The 18,893-nt window shown below is 28.0% G+C and overlaps 3 protein-coding genes across 7 annotated transcripts; 1 reads left to right on the top strand and 2 right to left on the bottom strand.

Annotated features, from left to right (window-relative positions):
- Positions 1–1,497: 1,497 nt before the first annotated feature.
- Ythdc1 (YTH domain containing 1) lies at positions 1,498–4,624 on the bottom strand. 3 transcript variants are annotated; one of them, XM_015513678.2, is made up of 3 exons: positions 4,485–4,624; positions 2,693–3,163; positions 1,498–2,618 (listed from the first exon to the last, which is right to left on the bottom strand). In XM_015513678.2, exons 2-3 carry the CDS (start codon positions 3,153–3,155, stop codon positions 1,942–1,944), a joined length of 1,140 nt encoding a protein of 379 aa, XP_015369164.1. In that variant the 5' UTR covers positions 3,156–3,163; positions 4,485–4,624; the 3' UTR covers positions 1,498–1,941. The 3 variants fall into 3 exon arrangements, with proteins under 3 accessions (XP_015369164.1, XP_015369163.1, XP_015369162.1); XM_015513677.2 differs by lacking the exon at positions 4,485–4,624 and adding an exon at positions 3,577–4,427; XM_015513676.2 differs by lacking the exon at positions 4,485–4,624 and adding an exon at positions 4,097–4,427.
- On the top strand, positions 4,568–9,187 carry LOC107165451 (uncharacterized). Of its 2 annotated transcripts, none has more exons than XM_015513679.2 (6): positions 4,568–4,586; positions 7,275–7,387; positions 7,447–7,806; positions 7,866–8,006; positions 8,100–8,212; positions 8,277–9,187. In XM_015513679.2, exons 1-6 carry the CDS (start codon positions 4,580–4,582, stop codon positions 8,374–8,376), a joined length of 834 nt encoding a protein of 277 aa, XP_015369165.1. In that variant the 5' UTR covers positions 4,568–4,579; the 3' UTR covers positions 8,377–9,187. The 2 variants fall into 2 exon arrangements, with proteins under 2 accessions (XP_015369165.1, XP_015369166.1); XM_015513680.2 differs by lacking the exon at positions 4,568–4,586 and adding an exon at positions 5,005–5,304.
- A 1,880-nt stretch (positions 9,188–11,067) lies between these two features.
- LOC107165440 (18S rRNA aminocarboxypropyltransferase) lies at positions 11,068–12,473 on the bottom strand. 2 transcript variants are annotated; one of them, XM_015513666.2, is made up of 5 exons: positions 12,309–12,473; positions 11,969–12,068; positions 11,731–11,906; positions 11,298–11,673; positions 11,068–11,228 (listed from the first exon to the last, which is right to left on the bottom strand). In XM_015513666.2, the coding sequence occupies exons 2-5, from the start codon at positions 12,036–12,038 to the stop codon at positions 11,152–11,154; spliced, it is 699 nt and encodes a 232-aa protein (XP_015369152.1). In that variant the 5' UTR covers positions 12,039–12,068; positions 12,309–12,473; the 3' UTR covers positions 11,068–11,151. The 2 variants fall into 2 exon arrangements, with proteins under 2 accessions (XP_015369152.1, XP_015369151.1); XM_015513665.2 differs by lacking the exon at positions 12,309–12,473 and adding an exon at positions 12,135–12,295.
- Between the last annotated feature and the right edge of the window lie 6,420 nt (positions 12,474–18,893).

Genomic DNA, 18,893 nt, shown 5'->3' with positions numbered 1-18,893 from the left:
ACTATATAATGATTTATAATATCAACATAATAAAAAATAATATTACATCATGTAATTTACATTTGAATAAAACATATTTGGGCTGCAATTAACATAATAAACAGGGTGATTCTTTTAAGTGGGTACTCTAATTATCTCGAAAAGTATTTACTTTTTTCAAAATATTTTGTACATGGTTTCAAGTTGTTAGAAAACCAACGTTTTTGTTAAAAAATTATATTTTTTATCCTTATCATTTTTTAATTTTTTTAATTTTTTGAATGACAATATAGAGTTTTAATTTCATATTCCAAAGCAGAATATTTTTCTAAGTATTTTGATTCATAAAAATCGAATTTAGGGCTAGTAGCTTTTGAGTTATAAGTATTTAAAGTTTTGATTGGCAGAGTGGAGTGGTACGGGGCTATACCCCGCAAAATGTTTGTCCACTACTCTGCTTGTCTTCACTTTAAATACTTATAACTCATAAACTACTTGTCCTAAATTCGATTTTTATGAATCAAAATACTTAGAAAAATATTCTGCTTTGGAATATGAAATGAAAACTCTATGTTGTCATTCAAAAAATTAAAAACTTAAAAAATTATAAGGATAAAAAATATTTAAAAATATTATTTTTTAATAAAAACGTTGGTTTTTTAACAACTTGAAACCATGTAAAAAAATATTTTGAAAAAAGTAAATACTTTTCGAGATAATTAGTGTATCCACTTAAAAGAATCACCCTGTATGTGTATGAAATATACCCTGGGCACAATTTATATCAACTACTTATCTGAATGATAGGTCTACAGATACAGAGATAATAATTATTTATAACTGTAGTCAGAATTATAATTTATAAAGGAAGTTACTATTTTAATTAAACTGAACAGGTAATGTTATATATTATTTAAAGTCGTTATAAAAATATTTAAACATTTTCAAATCACTAATGCAGACTTTCAAACATTTTAATTGATAACACCTGCACTAGCTAGGGTTGCCGATGCTGTTTATTTAGGTATTAATTTCGTTTCAATACATTGTTGATTGTACAATCACAAATCAAAAATTATAAGCTTATTAAATATAAATTAGTTAAATTTGTAATTTCATAACCAACATTTTATTATGCTAGTTAAAAATGTGCAAGTGATAGAGAAAGAGAAGTTACTTTTTCATAAACAAAATTTTGTTATTTATTTTAACTCACTGTAAAATTTGACTTAATAAGATCAAAAGAAATATTAAATAGAAAAGAATAATTATTATAATAATCTGATTAAAAACTAATATTAGCAAGTTTTTAGTGATAAAAAGATGAATTTTAAATTGTTAGTATAATTATTTGCATTACAATAGTTATAAATGAATATTTTCCTTACTTTTTAACTTTTTTGTAAAATGTTATTAGTATGTTAAATAAACAAATCCATTTGATTGTTCCATATTCTTGGATCTTAAAACATATTCATCATTTTCAAAATAAAAGACAAGAAAAAAATTTAAGTTCAGTAAAGATTAAAGAGAAAAATATATTTACAATATCAATTACTTATAAAACACACAGCATCCAAATACAAATATGTACATGAATTTAAAATTTTAAATTGGTACTTAGTCTCAATGAAAAATTATTTAAAATTAAAGTATTACAAAAGAGAGATGAAAGTTGATCAAAAATCAAAATCATAAAACAATTAAGAATATTACTAAAAGCAAAAACAAGTCTTAATAATCACTTATGTTTGTACAAAATAATAACTTAAAATCATTTATAATCATTATAATAATAATAAATTAAATAATCAACATAATATCATAGTAGGATAAAATTTCTAATTATACAAAAATAATAATAACAAAAAAATGTATTTACTTTTAAGACTAGTAATCTTAATGCTAATATTTCTGTTTTAGTAATCTAAGGAGGATCTTTTGATGGTATTTTCAAAAACTTTAATGATAACGATGTCTATGAGTATGGCGTTCTTTTTCACGTCTTTGACTCGAATGATATTCCCTGAGATTGAGTAATCTGTCTCTTTTATAGTAATCTTCCAATGGTCTTGTGTATGTATCTGGTACATGTATGGGAAGCCGAAAAGGTGACAATGGTACATTGTCATAATAACGTTGTACCATTGGTGATCCACTTAAATTATATTGGTATGGTGGATACAAAGGTGGGCGTACATAATATGGATGTGATAACATCCTAGGTGGTTGTTTATGTGGCATCCCAAACCGATAAGCATGAATATATTCTTTACTAGTTGGTCCTTCATCTGGTAAACCAAGCACTCTACGTCGTTGTCGTAATTCGGCTGTACTGATAGAGGGTTGATGATTTTTAGCTTTTTTTAAAATGTACTGAAAATCAATTGATTTGTCTTCTAGAAACATTGAGCACAATTGTAATCCAGTCTTAGCATCAACTTCTTGGCCATCGCGAGCAATTTTGACAGTTTTTCCTTCATTGTATGCGTTAAATAAATGAGAAGTATCATTGAATTCTAACTCTTTTGTAGTAATCCAGTCAACTTTAAATACACCCGATAAATTACGACTTCCAAGTAGTACCCAACCAACCGGTGACAAATCATATCTAGCTGCTTCAGAAATTCTAGCAAACCCTGAAGTATCAGAATAAAAGAATGTTATAAGAAAATGATAATTATCAAACATAAATTAAAACTTTTGTATTTACCTGCAAATTTACCACTTTCTTTAACTGAAAATATCAAAATTACATTCTTACATGTTCTGAAAGCTTGATTTAATTTTGTTTCATTCCATGGTCTTGTAGACCAACAACTTTTAATTTTAGCCAACTCAATATTTTCATAATTATTACTTTTTATGATGAAAAATCGAGCTTCTTTTAACAAGAGTCTTAATTGAGATAGATATTCTTCAGATGGTTTTTTTTTAGTTGGCGTACCTTCCCCTATTTTAATGTATCTTTCAGATTTAATCTTATTTCTTGTCGAAGTTTCATCAATGGAACTAGAGCTGGCTTCACTTCTAGTGTCAAATTCTTCATCTAATTGGTCATCACCTTCAATAATATTGTCGGTTTCATCTGTGATTTCATCAAGCACTTGAAGTTCATCAAATGCTTCAATGGAATCAGCAGTAGATCCATGAACACTAATTGAGTCTTCATCCATTGAAATAACTATAAAAATAATGACTTCTTGAATTAATACAATACTTACAATGTAAGTACACTTATTTTTCAAAATAGCAATGGTTGTTGGATCTTTATGGATAAAAATTTAAATTAAATAACTTAGGCATACCTAGCTAAAATTATTTAAAAAATAATAATATTTATTAATAATAATATGAAATTGTAAGGCACCCAATTTTGACTACATAAAATAAATAATAGATTTAATTGTTTTAAATATAATCTAATCTAGAATTTGGGAAATAATATATTAATATATAATTTTAACTATTGTTAGACAGTTATTTAAGTTTTTCACTTTTTAATTATTTCTACATTTAAATGTCATATATTAGAATTAAAACATTCATTATTCATAGGTGGTAGGTACATTTTAAGAAAATATTGAAATAATGTACCTTGTTGAGATCCATAGTTAATAAATACAGACTCGATCAGATTATTTAATAAACAGAAAATAATACTACGGGTATAAAGTAAAATTATCGATTGACACCAACAGTACACAGACTGTATTCCAAACAAAATCCCATAAGCTCATTGTTGTCTGGCTCGCCATAATGTAGTAGACAGTTGGTGTATTAAGATAAACTTTTTTTTTAACTCTTCACCGAGACCAGAGCAAACAATAAATACATGATGTATAATAATGGTTAATTTATATAATACATCGTCGTAAAATATCAACTAAACACGGATCGAGTTGAATTTAACACATCTTGATAAAAATTGAATTCGGACTACTGGGGGATCCGCGACTAACGACAATGCAAATTACATCGACGATAATTAATTCGAATAGTTTTCGAGACACGACATGTCGAGTAAGATATCGTCGTCACGATGGTTACTATTATTACAGACTACATTATACCACTACTTTATACCACGAAATCGTCCATTTCGCTGTGGACTTACCACGGTCGTTTTAATTATTAATTAATTTAAAAACCACTACACGATAAATGATGGCCGGTCGGTTTTTCGGACGAAATGCGTATAGACGTCGTATAGCGGAATATTGTTTTAAACAAAAAACGCACAAGCAGGTGCTTACAACTATAATGTGATTAATGTAAACAATTTTACAATAGTAAGTACGAGACGCACGCGCCACTACTTTGTCATGCTTGGAATCGTTGGATACAAGTGTTCACGGCTTCACAAGACACAAATAGTAATACACATAATAATATGATTCTCGTGCTGAGTACTGAGTAGTAAAATATATTGTTTTGTTATTATCACAGGCCATGATGAGGGGGTGGTGTGAGGGTGATTTGGATAGTGATTAGAAGAAACGAACCGCGTCACTGGTGTAGGAATTTTCCGAGGAGTGGCTCGTCGACAGTCGTCGCCTGTCGCAGAATTGAAGTGTCGCCGACCGCGGGTGTCTCTGACATGACAGGTAGGTTTATAGGGGTAGAAGCTGCAGATCGTCGTTTACCATCGTTAATGGTAACGATATAAAACATGTGGTATAGACGGTGATGAACGAAAGCACATGAAGGCAATAGGTATGAGAATGGTAACAACCTCGGGTCACTTCAATGTTCCGTGGTGCGGAATCGTGGTGGGTCTCGCAACACACCGCCACCGATTTGTCAAATCATAGGTATATCGGTACTTGTTACTTTGGTATAGTGGTAACGGTAAGGTATCATTGTCGGTATCATATTGTGGTACGAGACGATCAATACAATTGATGTGACCAACGTCTATAATTTACCGATCATGTATCCGCCGGCGGGCGGCACTGCGTCTAACCGCGTTCGGTTTGTTTGCATTTGCCGCTACTAGTGGCGCGGTCCGGTATAGTTTAGTAAATTGTAATTGTGTTCACAATTCACATCACTCATCGCTGTAATTTGTTGTTTGTGTGAGTTGCGGCTGTCTCAAACGTTAGCCGCTTTTCATTTTTGCGTACATTGTTTTTGTGTTTATTATTTCATATTCGTTTATCGTGTCTTTTTGCGTCCTCTGCGTGTCATACAATCAATCGTCGTTGACCCACAGTTATATAAATTTATCAATCAATATAGTCGTCGGGTGTCTACTACCTCAACCGGTGCAACCGATAATTGATTATTATCATCGTTAATTTCTCGTCGCTAAAAGCAATAATCGTGAGTATGATTTATTGTCACAACGCGTTGGGTCCGCTTTCGTTTGCCACAGTTTCCACGTGCTCGTGATTCGCGACGCGAACGTCGTCAAAATTTTGTAACCCCCCTAACGACTGTCACTGTGGTACGTTCACACAATATTGGACTAGGTTCGCCGGCCACCCGTTTGTCATTCAAAACACTGCTATGGCTGTTTATATTGTGGTCAGATTGTTCTACGATTACCGTTTGTTTGTAGATCTGTTCGTTTTTTTTCAAAGTCTTATCCGCTATAGGTTTTTCTTAATACTGTATCTCCGCATCTTCGTCTTCTAATTTATAGTACTAACCGGTACTAATATGCCCATGCGCTGCTCGCGTTTGTTTGTGTGTGTGTCTAACGATAACGTATTTAAATTGTTTGAAGATGAAATTAAGCAAGGCGATATTGTTATTAGTTAGTTACTGAACCGTAATACGTAAATTCAATAAGCCATGCTGGCCGTTGTAAGCCTTTTCTTACAAGTATGGAACGTATTATAGTTTTCGGTACTATTAAAAACTTTTTTCACCAAAACTTAAAAAATTCATGCTTTTCATGCATTTTACCATAAATATAGATATATGCACCAATTATTGATCATTTTTTTGCATATTTTGGATATTTTATTTCATGTAGATCACCATTTAGATTTATATGAGTAGCAAAAACAGATAATGTCTTGAGGAAAAAGTCCACAAAACATGTAATTCAGAACATTTATAAAACGCCTTAAATACCTATACCTATTACCTACCTATATTGAATATAAATAACCTGTAATGTCTGTATATTGTTTGAGACATATGTTTAGTGTGGGAAAACCGCAAACAAAAAGATAAAGTTACTTATAACCAGATTAAATGTCAACAATTATTGCCTATAATACTGTAGTCAGCATAACAAATAATGACACAAAATTGTACCCAAAATATTTTATTTGTACACCTATTTATCCAATAAAATTTTTAAAGTAAAATATTATGTTTTGGTATACAATAGGTTTAAAATATAAATATAAACAGTTTTTTTTTTTAGTTTTTTTTTTTTGAACCCACAAAACTAATTATTCTTGAATTTAAATAAACATTTTTATTACAACATAATCAGCTAGAATTAATGGCTGTAATATGATAATTGAAAATTGACAGTTTAAATTTGTACTATTTTAATTATACAAAAAATAAAAATAGATCCTATGTTAAGTTACAAATTCTGGAATCTACCTAATTAGCTGATGCCTATACAAAAAGTATTTGCTTCTTTCTTAGGTTTAGTTGACTGACGTCCTACAACTTAAGTATTTCTCTCATATTTCATATGTTAAAGATAACTTTTCAATTCCAGATTAATTATTTAACATTTCAAAAGTATAACTATGTATCTAGCAGCAGTGTTCAAACGTTTCATCCCGCGCCTCCTGGGATGTTTACAATATTTTTACGGCTCCCAAATTATTATGAATAAATTGAATCAACACAGGCAGATACAATATGGTCATTATGCGTGATAGACCTAGTACAATGTTGGTTTCCAGTACTTTGACATGGCTCCCTTCACAAACTCTTGCTATCTACAGTTTAAATACCTTTGGTATATAGTATTAAATAATAGTTACAGTAGAATTTAATAAAAATAATAGATACAACAACAAAAAATAGCCAAACTATTTTTGACAAGTTAGATTAATGAAACTATTTATTTAACAAAATGTTCACCATATAAAAAGGAGAATTTTGTCTATGCAATATTGTTTTTATTTTTTTCGATTTCAGCACTACAAAAAAAGTTATTTATGCTTAAAAAACTCAAAAATAATGTATTATGAAACAATATGGACTTTTTTGTATAAGTCATCTAAAAAACAAAAAATGATATTGCACCGACTAAATTTGTTATAACTTAAAACATAATGTGTTCCTACTTAATTTAATTTAAATTATGTTTTTAGTCATGATGAAAAGTAAGGAAGTTGTAGCGGGTGACTCAGAAAATGAATTTGAAGTAGATGAACCTGAAGAAGTGGGAGACCATTCGGATGACGAATGGGCTCCAACAGCTGCTGTATGTTTTATTAATGTTATATTTTATGGTAAAATAGTAAAATGTAATTTATTCATTAGGCCAAAACTCCTGGTAAACGAGGACGACCAGCCAAAAGTACACCTGCTAGTAGAAAGAAGAAACAGAAGGTTTCTGATGATGAAGATGAAGAAGAAATACTACCTAAAAAAGAAAGAGGATCAAAATCTAAAACTCCTGCACCTACACCGACATCAGCTAGAGGTCGAGGAAGAGCAGCTAAATTAAAAGTGGAGCCTGAAGAAGAGCCAGAAGATGATGAAGAATTTGAAGAAGATGAAGATATTGACGACGATGAAGAGGAAGAAGAGGAAGAGGAAGAGGAAGATGATGAAGATGTAGAAGAAGAGGAAGAAGAGCTTAACCAAGGACCAAATGCAAAGCCAGCTAAAAAGTTCACTGTATATATAGTTATTTTCAATGTTAAATTGCATGAATTATGTTGAAATTTATATTTTAGTCAGGAGCATTTGTCGTACTCAAGACTGATATGATTGGTAAAGGTAACCCTCCTGTATGGAAAATTGATGGAAAGGCATTGTTACAAAAATATATTCCTTTCAAGCAGGATGGTAAAGTATTATACAAAAATACTTCCGTTGTAAGTAATATGTTAAGTAAATATAAAATAAAAAGTTTATTTAAAAGTCATTTTGGTTATATTTGCTTTCTAAACAATGTTTTTACTTTTTAGTATTCTGGTTGGGGTTCCAATGTTAAAGAGCAGTACTACTCTGCACCTATATCATTTATACAGCAAACGCGTAAAGAACACATCATAGAATTTTATAAAGATAAAATAAAGAAGTAAGTTCTTAACTTATAGTTAACAGTTTTTTTTTTTTAAACTAATCATCACAAACTACTTTAGAGATCCTAAAGTTGAAGAGGCTGCCAAGAAAGAATTAGAAGAGGAAGAAGCCGAGTTAGCAGGCGATGATGATGAAAAGGAGGAACAAGATGAAGCGTAATTTTTACATTAAACCGAATAAGTATGACTGTTCACATCAAATTTGTGTTTTAATATTTTTTTCTGTATAATTAGTATCAGCTTTTCAATTGTATGTTGACCATGATAATTTGTATTATATTATTTGTTTATTTTGAAATCCAATTAGCAATAATAATAATTTGTAAAATTATTTTAATATTACTATCAGTTATAACCAGAATGTGGATGGTACCTTTTAACTGATGTTAAATGTTTCACTTTTTTTATTCCTTAATGACTAGATTATAACTGAAATGTCTATATCCATAATTTTATAAGAAATACAATTTTATGCATGTATTTATATAAATTTATTCTGTTCGGTTAATAGTTATGAAACAATTAAAAAGTATAAATTTAATATGCAAAAATGTTATTTAATTTCCAATCAGATGCTGTATACTGGCAAAGTGAAGGAAATTTAGTGGAGTGATTTCTTCCAAAAGTAGATAAGGTGGATAATTGGTATTAATATTTAGTATACATATTATATTATGTGCATATAGTATAGAAGTAATGAAGAACAAATATAAAAAAGGTGAGCAAGTGGGTACCTGATCTGCAGCTCTAATGTACATTAGATGTAAAGAGGGCCATTGAAATAGATGTATTAAACTTTAATTCAATATGTAAAACAATCTTGAAGGAAGACTTTTATCAATATTAGTATAAGTTTATTTTATTTTATACATAGCCATTAATTTATATTTTATACTAACAGTTGGTTAAATTATATTTTGTGAAATCATTAAAATCATTATACCTACTTTAAAAGTTCATTTATCTATTAACGAGTAATATTTTTCATCTTTATTTTTCATTTCAATATCTAATTTTGTTTATATTTGAACTTTAAATGTCCATCATGAATTAATATTTTTTATTGGAGATTTTGATTATCTACAATATTAATTACTCATGAGAAACCTTGGTTTAAATTTTTTAACATTTTAACTTAAAATGCTTAAAAAAAAAGACGTATATTTATTATTTTTGCACTGCATACATTTTCAAGCTTTTTGACCCTGCAAAAATATTTTTCATTGACTAATTTAAAATAAAAAATGTTCGTGATTATTATTGCTTAATAAGTATCAAATTATTTTGAAAACTGTTATATATAAAATGGGAAATTTTAATATCAATAGTTGGTGAGTATTTTATGTGTTGACTTGTGGTACTTAACAACTAAATATCATAAACTCATTGATTGGAATTTAATAATTTACCGGCAATCACCTAATATTGTAAGTTTTTAATTCCATGAAAAATGTTCTATTAATACTGGAAAGAAAATTGTTCATTAATTTTTAGTTGGAAAGTAATTTGCAAATTTTAAAATAAAAATTATTATGAATTAACGCTAAACTTTTTTTTTAATTCCAGTATTAACAACTTATGTGAAACATTGAATTTTCAAGTTTTATGACCCAGCAAACATTTTTTTACTGACAATATTTAAAAAAAATTCAAATACTATGAACAATTAATGGTGTATAAGAGATGCCAATAATAACATTTGATGAAATTTCATATGTCTACTGTATTTTTTGAATTACAAAAAAGAAATTAATTTCATTTAAAATTGGTTTCAGTGAAAATTCCCGTTTTTCTTTAATTATTTTGGTTTTTTGAAAATTAATTGGAATTTTTTACTTTTCCTCCAAACGTACCAAATAGATATCTTTTTCTATCCACAAAAATATATAGTCAAGTAGAAAATTGGATCATTTTAATCCTACCGAAGTTGATGATTGACAGAAAAAAAAACAATGTGTCCTGTAAAACTAATGTGCAACAATACATTGTTTTGCACCCCTCTGAATCTAAAAATTATGACATGAGGAAAATAATCTAGAAGCTAAAAAATCAATAAATATCAGATATTAACAACAAATATAATTTTTTTTTTTTTAAGATTTATAAAATATGGCTAAGTTTTTCTCTGTAGGTTAAAATAACTAGCCATACTGCCATACTACTGGTATATTGTATATATCATTTATTTATATTTGAGTGTACAGTGAACATATAAGTTATACATTGTATTCTGTGGTTAGGAATGATTGCTTAAGAAGAGAACTCATTTAGTAATATGTGAAATTCTTTTTTTTGTCCATATGGCTATAACCTCAAAAGTCAAAATTGCCCTAATGGCCTAATTAAATATTTTTAAGTTATCTTTTATTGTAACACATAATGATATAATTATTTAAAAACAATTAGTTTTCTTCTCTTTGATGAATTAGTTGGTTGATCTATTATATTTAGGGATGGGACGAAACCTCTTTTTTATCGATATCTAAGATATGCTGCCGATATAAAACTGATACCTAATAATATACATAATATGGAAATATTGAAACATGAGCTGATTCCACCATAAAACTGATACCATCAACAAATATATAATAAAACCAGTACCCGAGAATACAAATATTACCTAGAAAAGTGAAAACATTGAATATTAATGGTATTAAATGATTATTTAATATTGATAATATAGCCTAAATTGTGAAATACTATGCATTTTGATAGGTTTTTTTTCAAAACCTATACCACTGATTTCAGCCAATATCTAGTATTGGCCCATTATAATATAATGTACAACTGGCCATATACAATAGCAATAAGTGAATATTACTCTTTTTAATAGAATAAATTATGGAAGTAGTATTGATCAGTCTTTATTTTAGAAAATATTCAGACATGATAAAAAAATGTATATTTTATATTATAAATTAAATTATCAATTTCAAACAGTTAATTCTTCATAATCCTCACTAGACTCACTGCTTGATTCTATACTGTTACTGGCACAATGGTCATTATCTAAAATATTTGCATTAAAAAATAAACTGTTTAAGTATGAATAACATATAATTTGAAATATTGCTTTACCCAGTTGGTCTAAATATTGATTTTGATAAGCAACAATTTCTCTCCCATCTTTACATTTAGCATAGCCATCAAATAATTCTTGATTGAGGCGTATAAATGTTGGACCCCAGTTAAATTTGGACATGAACAAATCACCAATTTTTTTGAAACCAGCAATGTACATGGCGGCACCTAAAGCTTCTACACAAGATAGCTTACTAGGATGACCATAGTTTACTGGATTAGCAGCAACAAGGTATGGCAACAATCGCAAGTTTTTTTTTGCTTTTCTGTGCTGCAACTTGTGGAATGGAGTGTCATTAAGTCGTGCCCAAGAACAATCCACAACAGCCACACCATATTTAGCTATGATTTGATAGTCCTTAGCTGAAACACTCTGCACAGCATTAAATATTAGCATTTATCTCATCAATAATGAGCACAATTACTTTACTTCAGTAGCAATAGGTGTTAGAACGATACCATTAAACATAGCAGACATCCCAAGTTTATCGATCAGTTCTAACTTCATTAATTTTCTTCCAGTACATCGTTTTGGATCACATTGTTTTAAATCCCACATACCAACTTTGAAAGGTATTTCAATTTCTACAGAATCATCACTAGTTTCTAAGTGTAAAAAAAATTGCATTAAATAAACCATTTATTATTTTCTAGGTTTATTTTGTTACCACTACTGTTTTCTGATGAAGAATTATCTCCAGAATCTTCATCCTCTTCATTAATTTTAACTTTTGACATATTTTGACAAACTATCTCATCATCAGTGGCCTAGAAAATAAAAGAACATAAAATATTGTAAATATTAGATACAGCTATGTTGCAGAAATGGCTCACCATGATGTAATAAAAAATATTGAACTTAAAAAATAGTTTTGTGTATTATTATAAAAATAAATACTTTTGCAGATTTTGACTTATAATAAATACTATATATTAGAATTTTATAACTCAAATTTAAGCTTCAAAAATATGTATAGTTTAACATACACCTTGCATATATTCACTTACAATATATCTTAAGTTTTTAAATGTAATATTTTAGTGTTTTACCACTGATTATATATTTTTATAGGATAGATTTAGAATTCTATAATCAATGGTTTTACTTTATATACTCGAACGTCTCAAACTATGTCAATGTTTATACTTTATACTTTATAGTGTTTCTACAATTTTAAAGTATTTATTTTTATCGTAGTTTATGATAAAAGCACAGTATCTATTCTGTGGTATAAACACCGTAGACCTGATCTATGGTTCCACGGGGTTCTATGGTATAACTGATAAAAAATATGTGAATTTTTTGATTTATGGATGAAATATTTTCCTCCAGAGTAATAGATGCCTGCACTTTTTAGAATTCAAATCATTTTATAAGTACCTATTTTTAATTTTATATTTTTATGGAGCTGTTCAAATTCAATTATGTGCTTAACTAAAGTTAATCAATAGTTACATTGAATGTTTTTGCTTTAATTTTTTTGTTTTTGGTGATTTTAAACAATAACCATTACTCAATAGGTAATAATAATCATAATTTATTATTATTTATTTCATGATTATTATTAATTAATATAATTGCCTTTTATATGTGCTAAGTGGTAGTATATAAAGGTATCCCCAAACTCCGGTGCAAAAATTCCAACAAAAAAAACCTGGAAGAAAAGTTTCATGAATAGAGCCTTTACAATTAATTTTTACTTGTCTCTCATAAATTTTAAAAGTATATATAGTAATTTAATTATTCTGTCAAATGTTCACTCTGTGTTGAATGTAAATGTTATGAAGCAATGAAACTCTTAGCATTTTTTAATCCAACAGGCTTAAATAGAATACTATAATAAGATACATAGATAGATAGATATAAGAAATAAGATAGGTATTTTTACGATTAAAACATAGCATGAGACTAAATTCAAATATAGTGCAGACATGCAGTAGTGTGCACGTTGAAAGACGAAAATTTAAAACTGGAACATTTAAAGGGGAAAATAGAATTAACTATTAAATAACACGGGAGCCATAAGCGGAGCTTGATCAATTTAGCCAGGGGGGGGGGCTCAAGTTCCAGATATAATTAAAATAAAACAATTAATGTTGTAATGTGCTAATGTCCTTGAAGTAGTACCTATATTTTTGAATAATGATACAAAACTGTTGATACATAACTATGGTCTATGGCAGACGTTTAGAGAGGTGTAGTACGAAAAACGATTTTAAACGAAGGTCTGAGAGACTTTATTACTAGTCATATTTTATGATATTACCTATATTGCTATTTAAGTAATTTATTTTATTATTAGTGAAACGTCTAGAACAATATGTTGAAGTTATTTTTGCCGCCGTAAATATTTCACTTGATACAGATAATTTAAAAATATTAAGTGCCAATAATGTTTTCAAATTTAAAATATAACTAAAATTTGTTTGCTTGGTTTAATATTTATTTTTTTCAAATTTGTACTTACAATTTAACAACATCTAGAGAAAAAATCTGTATTAATATAATTCTTAGATTTTTTGGTTTTAGTATATGAAATACTTAAGCATAACTTGTTTTAAATTTTCAATCGTTACACGTTTAGCGGTTTAGCTATGAAAATTGAACATTTTATTCAATTTTTAACTCAAAATAATTTGAAAATTATTATGACCGATGAATTTTGTCAACATTTGAAAATTTAACGCTTAATTAAACATACAATATAATATGTAGCTTAAATATTATTGAACGGCAATTACAACAATTTATAAGAAATCTTGTAACAAATTGTAGGTATAGCTTTTTACTCAGAGAAAACGATATATAGTGTACTTATCCAATATTGAAAACATTTAAAATCAAACATTCATAAAAATTAATTTGACCATCCAGTAAGATGATTATTTACTCAAGTACTTATGCAAGGTTGACACACCGCCTTCGCTCAAAATCGTTTTTCTTATACAATGATTTATCATTGAATTCAAATTTAACATTTAAGTAATTCAACACATCCATTACAATGACATACTCGACAACTATGGTATAGTAGACCCACTTGACCACCTTTTTATTATTTATTTTCGCAAGATATGCTGTTAGTTGACATTTTGAGTTTCACAATATCCTCGCTGATTGACAAATGCATTTGTTTGTTCCGCACTTTAGTTTTCAACTGCGAACTGCACCTTTTGTAATCTTGTGACTCAGTAATAACACTTCCAAAACCTGCAGCGTCTCTTACCGTAATTTCCTTTTCATTATTCACAGATTTGATGTCAACGGATAATTGTTTGTAAGAACTAAGAATCGATCTGCAATCGAGTATATAATTATTTAGCTATGTAGTTCTCTGTAGGTACCTAATTAAAATCGAGCATCTATAAATTCAAATAAATAATTGTATAAACACTGACATACTTATAGTAATAAAGTATTTTATAAATCTCTTTTACCCTTAATAATAACAACTGCTTATAGGTTTCGTGGTGACACATGCGTGATGCTCGATCAATATCAACTTTGGTACCAATATCTTCTTCTTATATTATAAACTATTACCGTTTTTAAGGGTCTTACTTTTTTGAACATCACATTTTTATAATTTATATTCTAAAGCAGAATATTATTTAATGTATTTTGTACATAAAATTATAAATAAGGCATTATGTAAAATAATATTTTCAAAAAAATTAAAACTTGAGTGTGGACATAGTATATATTCATATGTTTTAGGCATATAATTTTCTTACTGAATAAAGATTTTTTTTTGTTTATTAGCTATTAGTAAATACTATGATAGATCAACATTTAAAATTCTATCGATAATACATAATACATTACAATTATGGTTTTAAACAAGATAAATTAATAATCATATAGAAGAAAATATACATAATAGCAGCGATACGGATTTTAGTTCAAATAGTATAGACATTATGAGTAAGTATATATAATAAATAGAGTACAGATTACATAATAAATTAATTTGGACGAAAGTAATTAAGGCGATATAATGCTTTTAGTGGCGAGTGAGCTTACAACTGTATGAAGAAGAGTGATAAGTGGAGTGATTATAACGAATTTAAACTTGAGATGAAACGTGGTAAAGTGACGGAAATTGGTTCTGTGGAAGATATGTTATCGGCAGAATAAAGATTAAAGAGGTCAATTTGTAAAAATGTCACTCAGAACCCAGATGTACTATTGCTTTCTGCCATCCACGGAGCCTATGCTCCATAGAATCTTGGCCCTGGCTGGCCTCCAGTTTACCATGAATAATTTTGACATCTTCCCATGTATATTATGGAGCTTAGTTATATTCGAGTTTATGAATTTACGGCCATTATGCGACTGCAAAATAGCTGGATTAGAATATTAAAATAATTATAGCTCTTATTTGATCCATAATAGTAAATATAGTAGGTAATCATATAATAATATTACTCCTTTCTGATAAGGTATTTATTTTATTTTATTTGTTCAGCCACAAACATTACAATTAAATAATTACAATAAAATACATTAATAATACCTATATTTGTACTAATTGTTGTATTGTATACCCTTTTAAGAACATATTGTTTAAACATATGCATTTTATATGAAGTTATATTTTGAACATATTAAATAATAAAATATATTAAGTACATATTGTTTATTGAATAATAAAATATAAATATTTAATACATATATTATTCTTGTATTTTGATCTTTGGATCCATTCCTTTACCTGTTCTTACTTACTATAGCTTAAATGATTTGAAATACTTGTATTGTTTTGAATCCAACAATTATTAATTTTAATTATCTAAATGCAAATTAGAAATCAACACTAATAGTTATTGGATAATATATACATTATACAGGTTTCCAGCACTAGGAAAAGCAGGGGCAGTGATAATCTATTGGCAGCTTAGGGGGTTACGAGCTTATCCCCCCCCCCCCCAAAAAAAAAAAAAAAAAAGTAAGCCCACCACGTGAATAAGTTTTTTGCGAATAGGAGGGGGGTCCCTACCCGGATCCCCATCTGAATACATAGTTTATTTCTCTATTAAATATAGTTGTTATAACTATAAAAACTTGGTTATGTTTACTATACAAACTGAAATATAACTGTTAATTTTAGTTAGAATGATTATAATATTTCAGTTCTTAGTACTATATATGACAGTAAAAAGTACTATGTATTTAGTCAAGTGAACTATAAATAATAGTCACCATTGGAACTATTTGTATAGTAGTTGCAACTATACAATAATCAACTAAATGGAAAAAGTGTTTATAACTAAATGAGTTGCTGTCACTATAGCAACTCTAAATCTTGGGTTAGTAGAAATGTTTAAATAGTTGCAGCAACTGTTTTTTTTCCGTGTACTTATTTGTACTAACTGAGGTATAAGCTCGTATCTTTAGTATACGGAGTTCAACGATATTACATTCATATAGTAAAAAACTTATATAAATAAAAATATGATTTAATTAAATAAATATAAAATAATAGGTAAATAGATTCTTTACAGCTTTACATATTGGTACATATCATACGATATTATGTTAAGTTTAAACATAGGTACAGACATTTTAAAATTTTATTGATACACACATTATCATCAAGATTACTAAATATTTTATTCATTGCCTTTTTTAATTAATTTCTATTAATTCTATCACTGATATTATTGGATTGACTTTCACATAAACTTTTTATTAAAATCTTTGCTTTGTTATTTAAATTGCAGAAAATAGTTTTTCTCATGCAATTGGAAGATTTTCTAGAGTTAGTTTATCAAGTGTTATTCTTTTTCATAAACTATACTATTTCGTATTTACAAACCTACAGTATATTTTACAGTTTTCCTCAATTTCATAGTACTTACCTAATATTTTTTTTTGGCTCTAAAACATTTGAAATATACTCATTTGTCATTACATGTATAGCCGTATAGGTAATCTGATAAGCTAAAATAGGAAATATTTCCAACCCGTTTTTTACTAATCAACTTATTAAATAGAACATTTGTTGAATTTGTTACGCATATAGTATCGACATCCATAATATCCACACTAAAAAATGTATGCGCATTAAAAACAAATACTTAAAAAAGTGATAAAACATGAAATGCTAACTGTGAATCAACTATCAGGTGGTATTGAACTTGTAACGATAATGATACAGTTCGCACTACGGCCATGATATATTATGATGGGAAAATCATACAAAAAATTAATTCTTTGATAGTTCGTTATAGATTGCCTACCACAATATCATTTGACTTAGCCATGTGTCGTTAAACAATAGTATTAGACCAGGATTAACACTAATACACTATCGTAGGCCCTAGGTACAGTGCCTTTAATGCTATGTGCTAATACGGCCCTGCAGTGTCCGGTATTTAAATGATTAAGACACTTTATTGTGTTTGGGATAGGTAGTGTAGAATTATAGTATTATGGGTTTGGCTGAGAATGAATTGCTCGACGTGTTGTTTAAGATGCTGGAGATATGTGAATTCCGGTCCAATAATCTTTTGGGACTTATAATTATGTTATAGGTGAGTTTCAGATCAAGTATAACTATCGATGATATAGTTATTATTCTTTATTTCTTATTACGTTTAAATAAGCCATATAAAAATTTTATTTTGCAAACCAATTAAGTACCTATACCTATATTATACGTTTTTAGATAACATAATATTAGTTTATTAATTTAATAGATCTATTATACCAGGGTGGCCAACATGAATACGTCCACGAGCCACATGAATAAATACAATGATATCGAGTGTCAAAATGTTTATAAATACATTTTATAATTTTTATAATTTTATCGTTAGTAAATATTAAATAGATATTGGTTTTTATTTTAATAAGACGTGAGCCGCATACAACTACGAGTTATTGTGTGGATAAACAACTGCCAGTATGCAATATTCAATATAAATTTTTAGTTTTTCAACAATGTTCAACAAGTATTAGCTTATATTTACAATATTAACAATTTTGTATTGCCAATTACATAAATTACTGGTCATTTACTTAAATTTCTATGATGCTATGTAATTTTTGACATACGCAACCAGCAGGGCTTTAACATAAATAATAAATATAATTATTTTCGTCATTGATCGTATAACTAAACCAGGTGTTTAACGGAAGACACCGATTATTCAATAATGAATAAATATTATTAATATTTTTGAAAATATTTTTTACATGGTTTCAATTCGTTCCAAAATAATATTTTTAAATATTTTTTAACCTTATAATAATTATTTAAGGTTTTTACTTTTTTGAATTAAAACATAATGCTTTCATCTTCATAAACAGAATATTTTCCTGTGCATTTCAAAACATAAAAATCGAATTTTAGGACGACATTTAAATTATGAGTAATATAATTATGTATTTTAAGTCTAGATAAGCGGAGTATATAATATTATAGTAGACCAACATTTTTCGAGGCAAACACGTACCATCCCAATGTATTCATTTAAACTTTAAAATAGTTTAAATACTTTAAGTTATAACTCATAATTAGGGATATAATGCATGTACAAAAATTAGCAAAAAAATTTATTGTTTGAACATTTAAAACTTAAAAAATG

This window comes from Diuraphis noxia, unplaced genomic scaffold (genome assembly GCF_037042655.1).
Source record: "Diuraphis noxia isolate RWA-SAM2 unplaced genomic scaffold, SU_Dnox_SAM2 contig0002, whole genome shotgun sequence".
Lineage (NCBI taxonomy): Eukaryota > Metazoa > Arthropoda > Insecta > Hemiptera > Aphididae > Diuraphis > Diuraphis noxia.
The sequence above is the reverse complement of the archived record's forward strand: the minus strand, read 5'-3'. Positions and strand labels throughout refer to the sequence as shown.

Bases quoted from the DNA above. Each gene is read 5' to 3' on its own strand.
- LOC107165451 (XM_015513679.2), top strand. The intron at 7,807-7,865 runs GTATATATAGTT...TTTATATTTTAG, and splicing joins AGCCAGCTAAAAAGTTCACT to TCAGGAGCATTTGTCGTACT. The intron at 8,007-8,099 runs GTAAGTAATATG...TTTACTTTTTAG, and splicing joins TATACAAAAATACTTCCGTT to TATTCTGGTTGGGGTTCCAA.
- LOC107165440 (XM_015513665.2), bottom strand. The intron at 11,907-11,968 runs GTAACAAAATAA...TTTTACACTTAG, and splicing joins TTCATCAGAAAACAGTAGTG to AAACTAGTGATGATTCTGTA. The intron at 11,674-11,730 runs GTAAAGTAATTG...AATGCTGTGCAG, and splicing joins TAACACCTATTGCTACTGAA to AGTGTTTCAGCTAAGGACTA.
- Ythdc1 (XM_015513678.2), bottom strand. From the start codon at position 3,155: ATGGATGAAGACTCAATTAGTGTTCATGGATCTACTGCTGATTCCATT. The intron at 2,619-2,692 runs GTAAATACAAAA...CTGATACTTCAG, and splicing joins AGAAAGTGGTAAATTTGCAG to GGTTTGCTAGAATTTCTGAA.